Consider the following 12,158-nt stretch of genomic DNA (forward strand, 5'->3'; position numbering starts at 1 on the left):
AAAGAGAAGTGCTACGGATCCATATAGTCGGAAGTAGACTTTTGCTCGACATTTGCCGATCCGTCTCTTGGAATCTTACCACGGAAGAAATGTACATCATAGAGGTCCAGGCTATCTTTAACGCCGCATGTAATTGACGAACGAGCACCCTCTTAATTTGCAATGCTCCCAAAATCTATATGAATGGAAATGCTCGTAGCAAGCAATAACGGCCTGTTTAGATCAACCTCCCGTTCGACCACTCCTTAAACGTCTGGGACTCCTTGAGCCACTGCACGAGCTCGCTCCGCCGCATCTGTGTGCCCTTGTCCGCCGACTCGACCTTCGCCTTCTTGCCCTCCACGATCTCCCACCGCTGTTGCTTGACGGTGACGAGCCCCGCCTTGATCTCGTCCCCGCCGAGGATGATCGCAAACGGCACCTCATCCCGCTCGCCCGCCGCAAACTGCGCCGGCAGCTTCGGCTTGTTCTTCGCCAAAAAGTCCGTCTGCAAGCACACACACACAGAAGTCAGTCATCGCGCAACCTATACGAGCAAAGCGGACGAACCCAGATCCCCGCCTCGCGCAGCTCCTGCACGAGCTCCATGCGCTCCTTGATCAGCCCGTCGCCCGCCGCCATCACGTACGCCATCACCTCCTTGCTCCGCATCCCGCGCTCGATCCACCTGGGCCACACGATCGCGAAGATGCGGTCCAGCCCGATGCTCACGCCCACGCACGGCATCCCCTTTTTGCTCTCCCCCGCCGCGGCGCTCGTGAACATTCCCACCAGGTTGTCGTACCGCCCCCCGGCCGCAATCGACCCGACGCCGACCTGCGACTCGTCGATCTCCTCATCCTCGCCGTCAGCGGCCGCCGGCGTCGGCTTTTTGATTTTCTTTTTTGGGGGCGCGGCAGGCGCGGGAGGGCTGGGCTCTGCGGTCGCGGTCGCGTCGGGGGTTTTGAAACCCGGTGGGGCGGAGGCTTCGACAATGGCCTCGTAGATGATACCGGTGTAGTAGTCGAGTCCGCGCGCGAGGGATAGGTCGAACGAAATCTACTCGTGCAAGATGTTGAGCTGCAGTTCTGAGGGGAGAGGGGGATGACGTGCCTTGTCGGATACTTTGTAGATGTCGAGGAACGTGAAGAGGGTCGCCATCTCGTCGAGGCCCTGCTTCGCGCTCGCGTTGGCCGTCAATGTTGTGTCCGCAAACAGCTGGTCCAGGAGCGCCCGTCCACCTGGAGCAAAGGCGCATATAGTCTATCGACGGGCACGAGCAAACGCCGTACAGAGCAATTTACCTTTGTGTTTAACGTACTCTCCGATCTTGTCTGCAGAGGCCGGGTCCAAACCCTTCTCCTCCGTCATTTCTTTCTTGACTTCCGCCCAAGGAAGCTAGGTTCACGTTCTGATGTAAGGACCACGTAGGAGCAAAGCAACGAAGTACATGTACCTTGTCTAGCTTATCCACTGCCGAGGAGATCGGGCGAATCTTTTCTGGTGGAACACCGCAGACTTCAAAGATGCCGTCGAGGATTTTTCGATGGTTGAGCTAAGCGACGTTTTTATCTGCGCAGATTGTGAGTGAATCGAACGAACACACCTTGATCGTAAATTCGCCGACGTCAAGTCTCGAGAGAAGGGTGCATAGCAGGCTGATCACCTCGGCATCGGGTATCATCGAGTCCCACTGTCCAGAGATGTCAAAGTCCTGGAAACGGCGCACCCGTCAGGACGCCCTCGTGGGCGCATAGCACATTAAAGCGCTCACCGCCTGAGAGAACTCCCTCATCCGCCCCTTCGACATGACAGGGTTATCTCGACGGTACACCTTGCCGACCTGAAACAGCTTCGACTGCGTGTTCGTCGCGCCACCCATGGCCAGGTACCGCGCGAGCGGCACGGTGTGGTCGTAGCGCAGCGCGAGCTGCTCCCCGCCCTGGTCCTCGAGATCGAAGATGAGCTTCGCGTCCTCGCCGTACTTGCCCGCGAGGATGTCCTTGCGCTCGAACACGGGCGTGTCGAGCTCGCAGCCGCCGTACAGCACGAAGCACTCGCGCACGATGCGCTGGACGTGCTCGCGGCAGAACATCTCTCCCGGGCCGTAGTCGCGCGTTCCCTGCGGCGCCGAGCCTGCATGAGCATGAGGGACCACCGCGCCGACCCGGGGGGCGGAGGCGCACGCACCTTGGGCGTCTTCAGGAGCAGCCGCTCCTTCTTCTTTCCCGCGTCCTTGCTCCCGCCGGCGGCGTTCTTGAGCAGGGCGAGCGACTTCTTAAGCTCGCCCAGCTTCTTGCGGGTCTCCTCGAGCGCGGCAGGCTCCGCGTTTTCGAGGCGCAGCTTGTTAAAGAGCTCTGTCTGCGTTGCGATTTCGGCGTTGATGGCCTCGGGGGTGGACATGGTTGCGATGTGGGCTCTGGGGAGTGTATGTACAAGACGAGCTGGAAGAAAGCGATGAGGAGCGCGGACGAGTCGTGAGGCCAGGCAAAGCATCCAAACCAGCTTGCAGCTTCGGCGTGACTCGATTATCGCAGGCAGACCCCGATCACTTGGCTCGCTCCACTCTCCCTTTCCTTCTTCCCTACCGTAATTGTTGTCCCACATATTTCGAATGCCGAGGGACTACGCCCTCCATGGCTTGGTTATGTTTTCGTCTAATAGATCAACGCAAGATACATAACGGCCGTCTATAACTTGATTTCCCCCTTCGCAATCGCCTCCCCAACCACCCTGATTTTATCTTCCACGTTTTGTTTGTGCCGCAGCAAGCAGTAGTCGCCGTACTTGTTGAGCGACTGCCACGTTTCCCCAGGTAGCCACAGCGTCCTCGTCAACAGCGAAGAGTGTCGAGCGTCCAAGAAAGGGAGACACGCTACACGCTCCCAGGTATCGCTCTGGACGGCATAGCGCGGCTCGTAGGTCGACGAGACGGGATCATGTGGGAAGTCCAGATCCACAAGATAGTCGCAGGTGGACACGTCGACCTAGCCGAACGCGTCTATTCAGGGACATCGCAACGTAAACCGCGGCAAACGACGTACGTAGTGCATGGGCTCCTCCCGGTTAAGATCGTTCAAGCCTAACGGAATAGCGCTCGTACCCACGATCCTTGACCGCAGGCCTCCCGTAGTGGGCTTGAAATGCGCCGGCAACTGACCGTCGAACTCGCTCTTGATCCAGTCCACTCTGACCCCATCGGCCACAAGGTAGTGTCCGGGGAACCGATACCATTCTTTGCCGATGCAGACTCTCAAGCCAAACTCCTTGATGGGCGAGAGGTCGATCGGGTCCTCGTCGGCATTGCGGCGCGTTCGCCTGTCTGGCGCGATAGGGTGAGGGCGCAAGGCGATGCCAGTGGCGTTGAGAACACGGGGAAGCTCATCAGCCTGGAGTCGGTACATGACAGTCATAGGGGTGTGATAGTACTTCCAGAGCGCCAGAATCCGCGAGAAGGAGACAATCGCCGCAAACAAGGTTATGGAAAGCGTGACCGACCGGAAAATGGACGATTTTGACGCCTGCGAGTCATTGTCATGAGCCTTCGAAGAATGATAAATCGGGGTTAAAAACAAACTCGGTATGGGGAGCTCGTCGCTTTGATGAACACAATCTCGGCCCACCCTCTGATCAGATAGACGCTGACAGCAGCATTAAAGCAGATGAGAGGGTATGCAGGATACATGAACCTCTCCTCCTTGTGAGCTTGCACCGTGAGGATTGCCAGCCAGATATAAAAAGGAAGTAGCCTAAGGGCCAATAGAATAAAAGGCGAACTCTCTTCTGTACTAGGTCTCACCAGACCGAGGCGGCGGCGGTCGATGCGGTACGTGACTGCCAGCGCCGGAATCGAAATTAGAGCGAGCGGGAGCAAGATATTGAAGTTGAGCAAAAGGTTCAGGATATAGAAAGACCACGGCTCAGTGCCATACAGATCAGGGCCTCGCGCCACGTCAGGGAACACGTTGTACTTGATGATGTTCCATGGAACAGCGACAATTTGACCGTAGAAGAAAGTGTCGACGAGAATGACCGGGACCTGTTCCGATATGAATGCTGAGGAGGCGAGTGAGAACAAGGTTTGAGATATGACGTACAGCAATTTGCATCGCTGCGCCGCCGCACAACAAGAGCCTTGTCCACCTGTTCACGAGCCAGCTTCCTTTGGCGCTGGGCGTCACCCGATCACCGGCGAAGACGAACAGCTCCTCGAATACAAAGGGCATCGCGAGTGCGAGAGCGAAAGGCCAACCCACGATGGCTCCAGTGGCAAACAGAAGGGTAGCCGCAAGGGTGCGCCTGCCATTTTGATTGCTCGCCGGAATGAACGCGAATGAACACGCTAAGGTGTTCGCGAACATAGCAAACGTCGATGGAAGGAGGGCTATACGCGAAATGAAAGTTCGTGACAAGAAGGGGTGGGAAGGAAGCAAGGCTTATTACCTATAGACGCGTTCCACATGCCAGCACTGGTCGCCAGCATGAACAACATATACCTGGCCACTCGGTTATTGATTTTCTGCTTCACGGTGTCATATAATTTCGCTTCACAGATGCTACACGCGATAGCCAAGAAGGCTCGCACGGCAAAGAATGCCGGTCTCTGCAGAAATCAGGGGAAGGAAGAGTACAAGGACCAACGCGAGCAACGTACCTTGCCCGTCTCATGGATGACCCAGGTCAGAAGCTTCACGGGGATATAATGCAAGACAATATACGCCCAACTCCGAATGGCGTAGACAGGTGACGTTTCCCACGTTTGGAATCCATACCCCTTGTCCAGATAATGCAGGGGCTCCCAGTAGTTGAAGACTGTAGTGGGGACGCTAATGAGCTTGGTGATGAACTAGGAGCCGTTGAAAGGGGCGTGCCTTCATCACAGTCCTGTATGTTGGCGTACATCGCGGCGGCGACTCGGATGAGTAAAAGAAGTCGGACAGCCATGGAGAAGCTGGGACACCATGGCGGACGCGCAGCTCTGTGAGACCGGGATCAGATGCTAAACGATACATGCGTGTTCGCCCGAGTGGCGAACAGACCTCCGCAGCTGATCCTGGAGGATTCCTGTGTGCCGTTTGGTGGGTTCCCGTGGCTTGGAGTCCTCCGTATTAGTTGGGTGACGCAGACGCAACGTCTGCACACCAGACATAATTTTCTTATTTGTGGTGTTAGCGGGAAAGAGGACACGGAGGCCCGTGTTAAGCTTACCAGAGCGCACGCAGGTGTTGACGACCTACTGGTGAATGTTGTATGTTGGCTGTGTGCTGGTTGGGGCTTGCATCAGAGACGAGTCGACAGCGAAGAAGGCTCTGACGTGATCATGTGTGGCGCTCATCGGGGGCGGATCTCAGAGAACATAAAGTCGGGGTTATGTAAGCTGTCTGCATCGTGGACCCACAAGGCCAACGTCTCTGATACATGGACTTGAAGCAAAACGATCGCCACGGTATAGGCCTCCAGCCTGTAAATTCATCCCCAACGCCATGTCCCGCCTAGACACGATCCTCAATCCGGAGGATAGTTTCGTAGAATCCCCTAGGTCTGTTGAGCCACATTTTCAACCGCCCCCCCTTTCGCCAGGCTCATTTATTCGCGTGTCTTGTATAATGCTACAGGCAAATTCAATCCGCTGCCTCTATAAAAATCGTGTCTTCCCCCTCGTCGAGCGCAAGCGGTCCGTTAGAGACTACACCATGCGACCGACCCTATATGGCAGCCGAGCCCCATCACCCACACCCTAGCTGCCCGAATACCCTTTCATGCCTACCTGACACTGACGGGCGACCACAACATACCCTTCCAGTGATTCTCCGATGTGCAATTTTGGGCAGTGCAAAGGGACGCCTTACGATCCGCGACATCTACAAGGCGATGGAGGAGAAGTATCCGTATTATAAAACCGCAGGACAAACGTGGAAGGTGCCGAGCACCCTTTGTCCAACATCGATTCTTTTCTGACCTTTGGGGAAACAGCAATCCGTGAGACACCATTTGTCGCTCAATAGGTTGTTTGAAAGGCAGCCTCGCCCTGTTACAGACCCGGGCTTCGGGTCGTACTGGACGGTGAACCTCGAAGCCCCGCCTGGAACGAAACGACCACGCAAGCGCGGCCGTCCCCAATCACAGGTCGACGATTTCGGAGACCCACAACCCCCAAAGAAGCGCGGAAGGCCACGAAAGAATCCTATTCCTAGCGAGCGAGCCATGGCTTCGACCAGCTCTCTCGATCACCCACCCATTGCCACCATCTCGTTAGCGGCGCTTCACAAGCGGGTTGTAAATCGTCCCAAGATCTCCGCCCTGCGCGCCAGCTCTCAGGACCAGTTGATTGACGACGACGAAGACGACGAAACCATGGCGGATGGCCGATCGTTCCGCAGCACGTTCTTGCGAGCCGACAAGTACAACAAGTACGACGATGATTACGAGAGCGAGGAGGACATGGACCTTGACCCCAGATTGCCGTCCCCCGAACGTAGACACCCACTCAAGCGGGGGTTTGCGGAAATGCTCGATGAGTTGCCAGAATTTCCGTCCAACGCGCTCGACAGGATGAAAATCGAGATGGCGGGGCTCCGCAGACAGTCGGCAGACGCCATGTCTGTGTCGCTGCGCATGTCGGACCAGCTCGCAGAGGCGCAGGCAGACGCATCGCGCGCCAGGGCGGCGCTCAGGACGGCAGAGAGCATGCTAGAGGATGAGGCGAGGAAGAGGCAGGAGGCGGAACGATTGGTGGACGACGAGGCGAGGGCGAGAAGGCGGGCTGAAGATTTTCAGAAGCGGGCCGAGGAAGCGTTGGTCAGTTTGAAGGCAGAGTGGGACCAGGCCGTGATCGAATTCAAGAAGAAGAAGGAGGCGATAAGACTCGAGGAAGAGGCGAAAACGAAGAAGGTGGAGGAAGTGGCGGCGCCGCCACAGGGGGGGGATTTGATACTGCAGGACTATGAATCGTAGTAAAGTGTGGCAATCATGGGTGGCCGGTGCCCCACAAACGTTAAACTACTCATCGTGAAAGGTATTCTCTCAAGAGCCTTGGTTCCTGTATATCATATTGTTTGTTTCGATGGCATTGTACCTTTCCTGGTTGTATCATGGAAGCGGGTCTATTATTATTTCCCTTCTCACTGGCGAGAAGTTAAGCATCAGTGAATCCAGACAGCAGCGCGTGCAACCAGCAGCATGTAGAAAATCTTACCATGATGTCTGCCGAGAGATGCCGCTTCCACGAACGCAGGATGCTCCCGCCACCGAGGTGTTGACTATACGATCGGTGGAAGCCTTTGGTACACAACACCAAACAACGTCGCAAAACTTCATTTCCAAATGCGGAACCCGCAAGCTGCAGCCTGCGGCACTGTAAAATAATGTCAAGCTCAACATCCAAGCTTAAAACCGCGTAAGCATCCCCGTACATATTCCTGCCGCTTGTCTTGATCTTCAATAGCTTTAAAAAGGCCCGTGTCATCGCGCCGTTATACACCGGCGGGCCCGTCGCTGCTACCCCAGATGGCCGGAATCTAGTCACATGCGTAGGCGAGGAGGTCATCCTGACGGATGTGGACCGAGGGGAAGAGATCGCGAGGTTTGTTGGTGTACGTCTGTTCTAAACTGTTTTTTTCCACGGGGGCGAACGAATTGATGTGTCGTCGTTCGCAGGATACAGAATCTATCACCTCGCTGTGCGTAACGCCCTCCGGCACAGTTCTTCTTGTGTTCACCGCGTCGATGTCCCTGCGAGTATACGACATCCCGACGTCACCCCGGACGTCCCCCATCCACCCGACTCGCGTCGTTGCCCGCGCCCACGACGCACCCGTGCACGTCTGCCGCGCCGACCCCACCTCGACGTACCTCGCGTCGGGCGCGGCGGACGGCACCGTAAAAGTGTGGGACATCGCGCATGGCTTCGCGACGCACGTCCTGCGGGGGCACGGCGGCGTCGTGTCCGCGCTCGCGTTCAGCTTCCCGCGTGCAGGCCTCGGCATGGGCCTCGAGACGCCCGCGCTGAAGCTCGCGACGGCGAGCGTGGACACGCGCGTGCGGGTGTGGGATCTCGCGAAGACCGCGGACGGGATGAGGAGCGGGAAGGCGGCGAAGCCAGAGGCGGTGCTGGAAGGGCATGTGAGCGTGCCGCGTGGATTAGACGTGAGCGAGGACGGGCGGTGGTTGGTCAGTGGTGGGCGCGATGCGGTGGTCTTGGTCTGGGACCTTGGGAAGGGGCAAACGAAGGAGAAGGAGAAGGAGAAGAAGGGGAAAGGAAAAGAGAAGGAGCAAGGTCCGGTTCTGGCGAAGACGGTGACAGTGCTGGAGCGGGTGGAGGCCCTGGGGTTGATTGGAGAATATGAGGAGGTGCAAGGCGTGAGCGGCGGCAAGGGAAGCTTGAGGTTCTACACGGCGGGGGAGAAGGGGGTGGTCAAGGTCTGGGACGGGAAATTGGGGAGCGTGATCTGCGTGCTTGGCGAGGAGCAGCCCGCGACCTCACCAGAGCAGGAAGAGCAACGGCAGATCATGGACGTGATGTACGGTTGCCTCTTTTTGATTTTTGCAGTGGTATTGACCGACTTGATATTTCAGTCACATCCCATCGGCGACGACCGTTATCTCCATTCACGCAGACCAAAACATACTTTTCCACTCTCTTCGTACTGCATCGCTCTCCCGCCAACTCGTCGGCTTCAATGACGAAATCATCGATGCCGCCTTTCTGAACTCCCCGTCCTCCTCATCTGCATCTACGCACTCGCATCTCGCTCTCGCGACCAACTCGTCCCTCATCCGGTTATACTCAACATCCTCGCTCGACGCACGCCTCCTTGCGGGACACACCGACATTGTCCTCGCCCTTGCCGCGAGCACCGGCGCGCGGGTGTTCGCGAGCGGCGCGAAGGACCGCACGGCGCGTCTGTGGGCGCCTACCGTGTCGTCTTCCTCGTCCGAGTCTGCCGCTCCGAGCGAAGGCGAATGGGGATGGGGATGCGTCGCGGTGTGCGAGGGGCACGCAGAGAGCGTCGGCGCGCTCGCGTTTGCGCGCGGGGACGCCGGCGGGGATGGGGACGGCGGGGAGAAGGGGCCACGGTTCATGTTCACGGGCAGCCAGGACCGGACGATCAAGATGTGGGATCTATCGTCCGTGCCCGCATCGCATTCGCGTGGGGGCGCGGCAGCGGAGGCGGTGAAGTGCAAATCGCTCTGCACGCACAAGGTGCACGAGAAGGACATTAATGCGCTCGACGTCTCGCCGAACGGCGCGCTGCTCGCGTCGGGCTCGCAGGACCGCACCGCGAAGGTGTTCGGGATCACGTTCAGCGCGGCGGCCGCGGGCACGCGGGGGGAGATCGCGCTGCTGGGGACGTGCCGTGGGCACAAGCGTGGTGTGTGGAGCGTGCGGTTCGCGCGGCACGAGCGCGTGCTCGCGAGCGGTGGCGGCGATCGCACGGTGCGCCTCTGGAGCTTGGAGGACTTTGCGTGTCTGAAGGTGCTCGAGGGGCACGCGAACTCGGTGCTGCGGGTCGAGTGGCTGAGCGGCGCGGACGCGGCGCAGGGCCAGGGGCGGCAGAGGCCAGCGCAGGTGGTCAGTGCGGCGGCGGATGGGCTGGTTAAAGTGTGGGATTCGAGGACGGAGGAGTGCATCGCTACGCTGGATGGGCACGAGGATAAGGTATTTGATTCTCACAAGGGCTATAGACGTCTGTCTCTGACGCGTTTTTGGGGCTGGGGTTTAGGTGTGGGCGCTCGCGGTGAGCAAGGACGAGCGGACGATCGTTTCGGGCGCAGCGGACTCGGTAGTCAACTTCTGGGAAGACTGCACCGAGGAGCAGGAGGCTGCGCGGGAGAGCGAGCGCGCAGAGTTGGTCCTCAAGTACGCGTCACGCCATTTCGCTATCATCCTCATTCGTTCGTCTGCTGACCGCCTTTGCCTTGACTTTCTTCGATGTTCTTCTCGGGTGTCGTCGCACGAGCAGAGAACAGGACTTCCAGAACTACGTTGCGCTGCACGACTACCGCCGCGCGATCGAGCTCGCCCTCGCGCTTGCGCAGCCCGGTCGGCTGCTCGCGCTCTTCCGCGACGTCGCGGCCTCCGCGTCCGCGTCCGAGCCCGGCGCGGGCGGAGAGGGCTCGCTGACGGGGCACCCGGCGGTGGACGAAGTGGTGCGCGCGCTGCACCCGGCGGACCTCGCACGGCTGCTGCGCTTCGTGCGCGACTGGAACGCGCGCGCGGCGAGCGCGGCGATCGCGCAACGTGTGCTGCACGCGGTGGTGAAGCTGCGCGCGGTGGAGGACGTCGTGCGCGCGTTTGAGGGGGCGGGTGCGCCGGTTGTGTCTGGGTCTGGGTCTGGAGAGGACGGGGGCGAGGGGAACAGGAAGCGGGGAGGGAAGGAGGAGCAGGGGGGCGTGCGGGAGCTGCTGGAGGCGCTGATTCCGTATACGGAGCGGCATCTGGCGCGGATGGAGCGGCTTGTGCAGGAGAGCTATGTCGTGGATTACGTGCTGGGGGAGATGGACGACGGGCTGGACGGGGGCGAGGACGTGGAGGAGGAAGGGATGGATGTTGACGTCGGCGTTGGCATTGCGGCGGGCGTTGTCGGGTGAGCGTCCGAAAAACGACGAGCGAGCGACGGGCGGGGCAAAAGTATCGTATGGTTTATGTACATCACAGTTGCTAGATTTTTACTCTGTGGTCTCAAAATGCACGCTCTTGCGGCTCCTCGATCGATGCTCGTTGCTCTCGATTCGACAGGGTGCGCTACTGGTGCACTGAAGAACAGTTGATTGATTTTTTCATGGCTAGTACAAAGTCAACTTCGGCGGTGGGAACGACAGGATGTGTGACGCAAGATGGGTGATTACGGGGCTGACGCAGAAGGTAGGATCTACTTGGAATGTAATTATCCGAAATGTAGTTGGTTGGGTGAGTTAGTCATGTGAGTAGGGGGTACAAAGGTAAGGGAGGGTGTATGTATGTAAGGGGTGTCATTATGTGCAAGGAGAGTGGGCTCTGAGTGAGTACGTGAGTGTGCGTTAGTGAGTGGCCATCTATTAGTTTTAAAGTTGGGTCCGACGTCCATCGATCAGAAAGAAGGGCGATGACACTCTGCTATGCCCCCGCGGAGTGTTTCCCGGCCACAGCCTTCTTCTTCCCATTCGCGGGGGCCGCGCCGCGGCACAGATGGACGACGCCGAGCCGACAGCCCTCCACGGCGTTGAAGACGATGGCCATCTCGCCGTCCTCGAGCTGGTCCACACGGAGGACGCGCTCGGTGTCGAGGTGCACGCGGCCGCTGGCGAGGAGCCAGCGGCGTGCGACGCCCGGGAGGCAGCCGGACGCGTCGGTGGGGGTGAGCCAGCGGCCACGGCGGAAGAGGGCGAGGTTGCGGATTGAGGTCTCGGTGAGGAGGCCGGCGTCGTTCCAGAGGATGACGTCTGCGGCGGTGATTGGCGACGTGGTGCTCGTGGCGGTGAGGGCGGTGAGCGGTGGGAGACCGGCGCGCTCGCGGGCGGCGGCGTAGTGGGGGCGGTGGGAGGTCTTTGTGACGGTGTACGCGGAGGCGGGGGTCGGCGCGGTGTCGAGGAAGAGCTCGAGGGGGGCGGCGAGGGCGGAGGGGAGGGCGTCGGTGTCGTGGGAGATGAGGGAGAGCGCAAAGGGGTCGGCGGGGAGCGCGGGGATCGGGGAGATGGTGAAGGTGAGCGTGCCATCGCGTGCGAGGGCTGGGCGGACCTTGGGATCGGTGGGAGGGCGAGTCAGTCGGCGAGTGCGCAGGCGGGGTGACGCGTCCGCAGCGCGCGTGCGACGGTGTCGCGGACTCACCTTCAGTGGGCCGGCCTTGCCGGGGCCGTCGTAGGCGGCGAGTGCGCACTCGCACTCGCGAACGAAGCGGTCGCGAGTCAGCGCGGTGCGCGCAGCGTCCCAACCGTGTGCTGCTGCGGCGGCGAGGAGGCGATCGTGGTGGAGCGGGAGGAGCATCCACGAGGAGGCGATGCCGGCGTTGGCTGCGGTGTTCCAGGTTGCATGGAGGAGTGCGGGGTCGACGCGGATGGCGGTGAGGAGGAGGAGTGCGGCGTCGGCGTAGGCCATGGGTTGGATGGCTGCGGCGCAGGGACGGGCGAGGAGACGGGGCCGGTTACGTCAGCGGGGAGGGATACTTATAGGCGAGGGATTACCGGCGCTGGTTGCTCCCCAC

At 59.5% G+C, this 12,158-nt stretch overlaps 5 protein-coding genes across 5 annotated transcripts; 2 read left to right on the plus strand and 3 right to left on the minus strand.

The window, feature by feature from the left end:
* Positions 1–217: 217 nt before the first annotated feature.
* On the minus strand, positions 218–2,421 carry HETIRDRAFT_468302 (uncharacterized protein; the record flags this gene model as incomplete). The annotated part of the gene is made up of 8 exons (XM_009542379.1): positions 2,170–2,421; positions 1,754–2,101; positions 1,586–1,693; positions 1,436–1,534; positions 1,284–1,377; positions 1,093–1,220; positions 550–1,038; positions 218–487 (listed from the first exon to the last, which is right to left on the minus strand). The coding sequence occupies exons 1-8, from the start codon at positions 2,380–2,382 to the stop codon at positions 218–220; spliced, it is 1,749 nt and encodes a 582-aa protein (XP_009540674.1). The 5' UTR covers positions 2,383–2,421.
* A 169-nt stretch (positions 2,422–2,590) lies between these two features.
* HETIRDRAFT_30460 (glycosyltransferase family 22 protein) lies at positions 2,591–5,247 on the minus strand. Its single transcript, XM_009541980.1, has 9 exons — positions 5,188–5,247; positions 5,019–5,134; positions 4,851–4,957; positions 4,634–4,791; positions 4,423–4,582; positions 4,077–4,363; positions 3,557–4,018; positions 3,024–3,500; positions 2,591–2,966 (listed from the first exon to the last, which is right to left on the minus strand). The coding sequence occupies exons 2-9, from the start codon at positions 5,126–5,128 to the stop codon at positions 2,670–2,672; spliced, it is 2,058 nt and encodes a 685-aa protein (XP_009540275.1). The 5' UTR covers positions 5,129–5,134; positions 5,188–5,247; the 3' UTR covers positions 2,591–2,669.
* A 441-nt stretch (positions 5,248–5,688) lies between these two features.
* Positions 5,689–6,051, plus strand: HETIRDRAFT_307860 (uncharacterized protein; the record flags this gene model as incomplete). Its single annotated transcript, XM_009542380.1, has 2 exons — positions 5,689–5,898; positions 5,953–6,051. Coding segments are annotated over 2 exons (309 nt in total), but the record flags the coding sequence as incomplete, so codon positions are not given.
* A 1,292-nt stretch (positions 6,052–7,343) lies between these two features.
* HETIRDRAFT_447368 (uncharacterized protein) lies at positions 7,344–10,569 on the plus strand (the record flags this gene model as incomplete). The annotated part of the gene is made up of 6 exons (XM_009542381.1): positions 7,344–7,375; positions 7,424–7,571; positions 7,636–8,498; positions 8,554–9,637; positions 9,702–9,877; positions 9,942–10,569. The coding sequence occupies 6 exons, from the start codon at positions 7,344–7,346 to the stop codon at positions 10,567–10,569; spliced, it is 2,931 nt and encodes a 976-aa protein (XP_009540676.1).
* A 580-nt stretch (positions 10,570–11,149) lies between these two features.
* HETIRDRAFT_241567 (uncharacterized protein) lies at positions 11,150–12,025 on the minus strand (the record flags this gene model as incomplete). The annotated part of the gene is made up of 2 exons (XM_009542382.1): positions 11,150–11,685; positions 11,782–12,025. Coding segments are annotated over 2 exons (780 nt in total), but the record flags the coding sequence as incomplete, so codon positions are not given.
* Between the last annotated feature and the right edge of the window lie 133 nt (positions 12,026–12,158).

This window comes from Heterobasidion irregulare (genome assembly GCF_000320585.1).
Source record: "Heterobasidion irregulare TC 32-1 unplaced genomic scaffold scaffold_01, whole genome shotgun sequence".
Lineage (NCBI taxonomy): Eukaryota > Fungi > Basidiomycota > Agaricomycetes > Russulales > Bondarzewiaceae > Heterobasidion > Heterobasidion irregulare.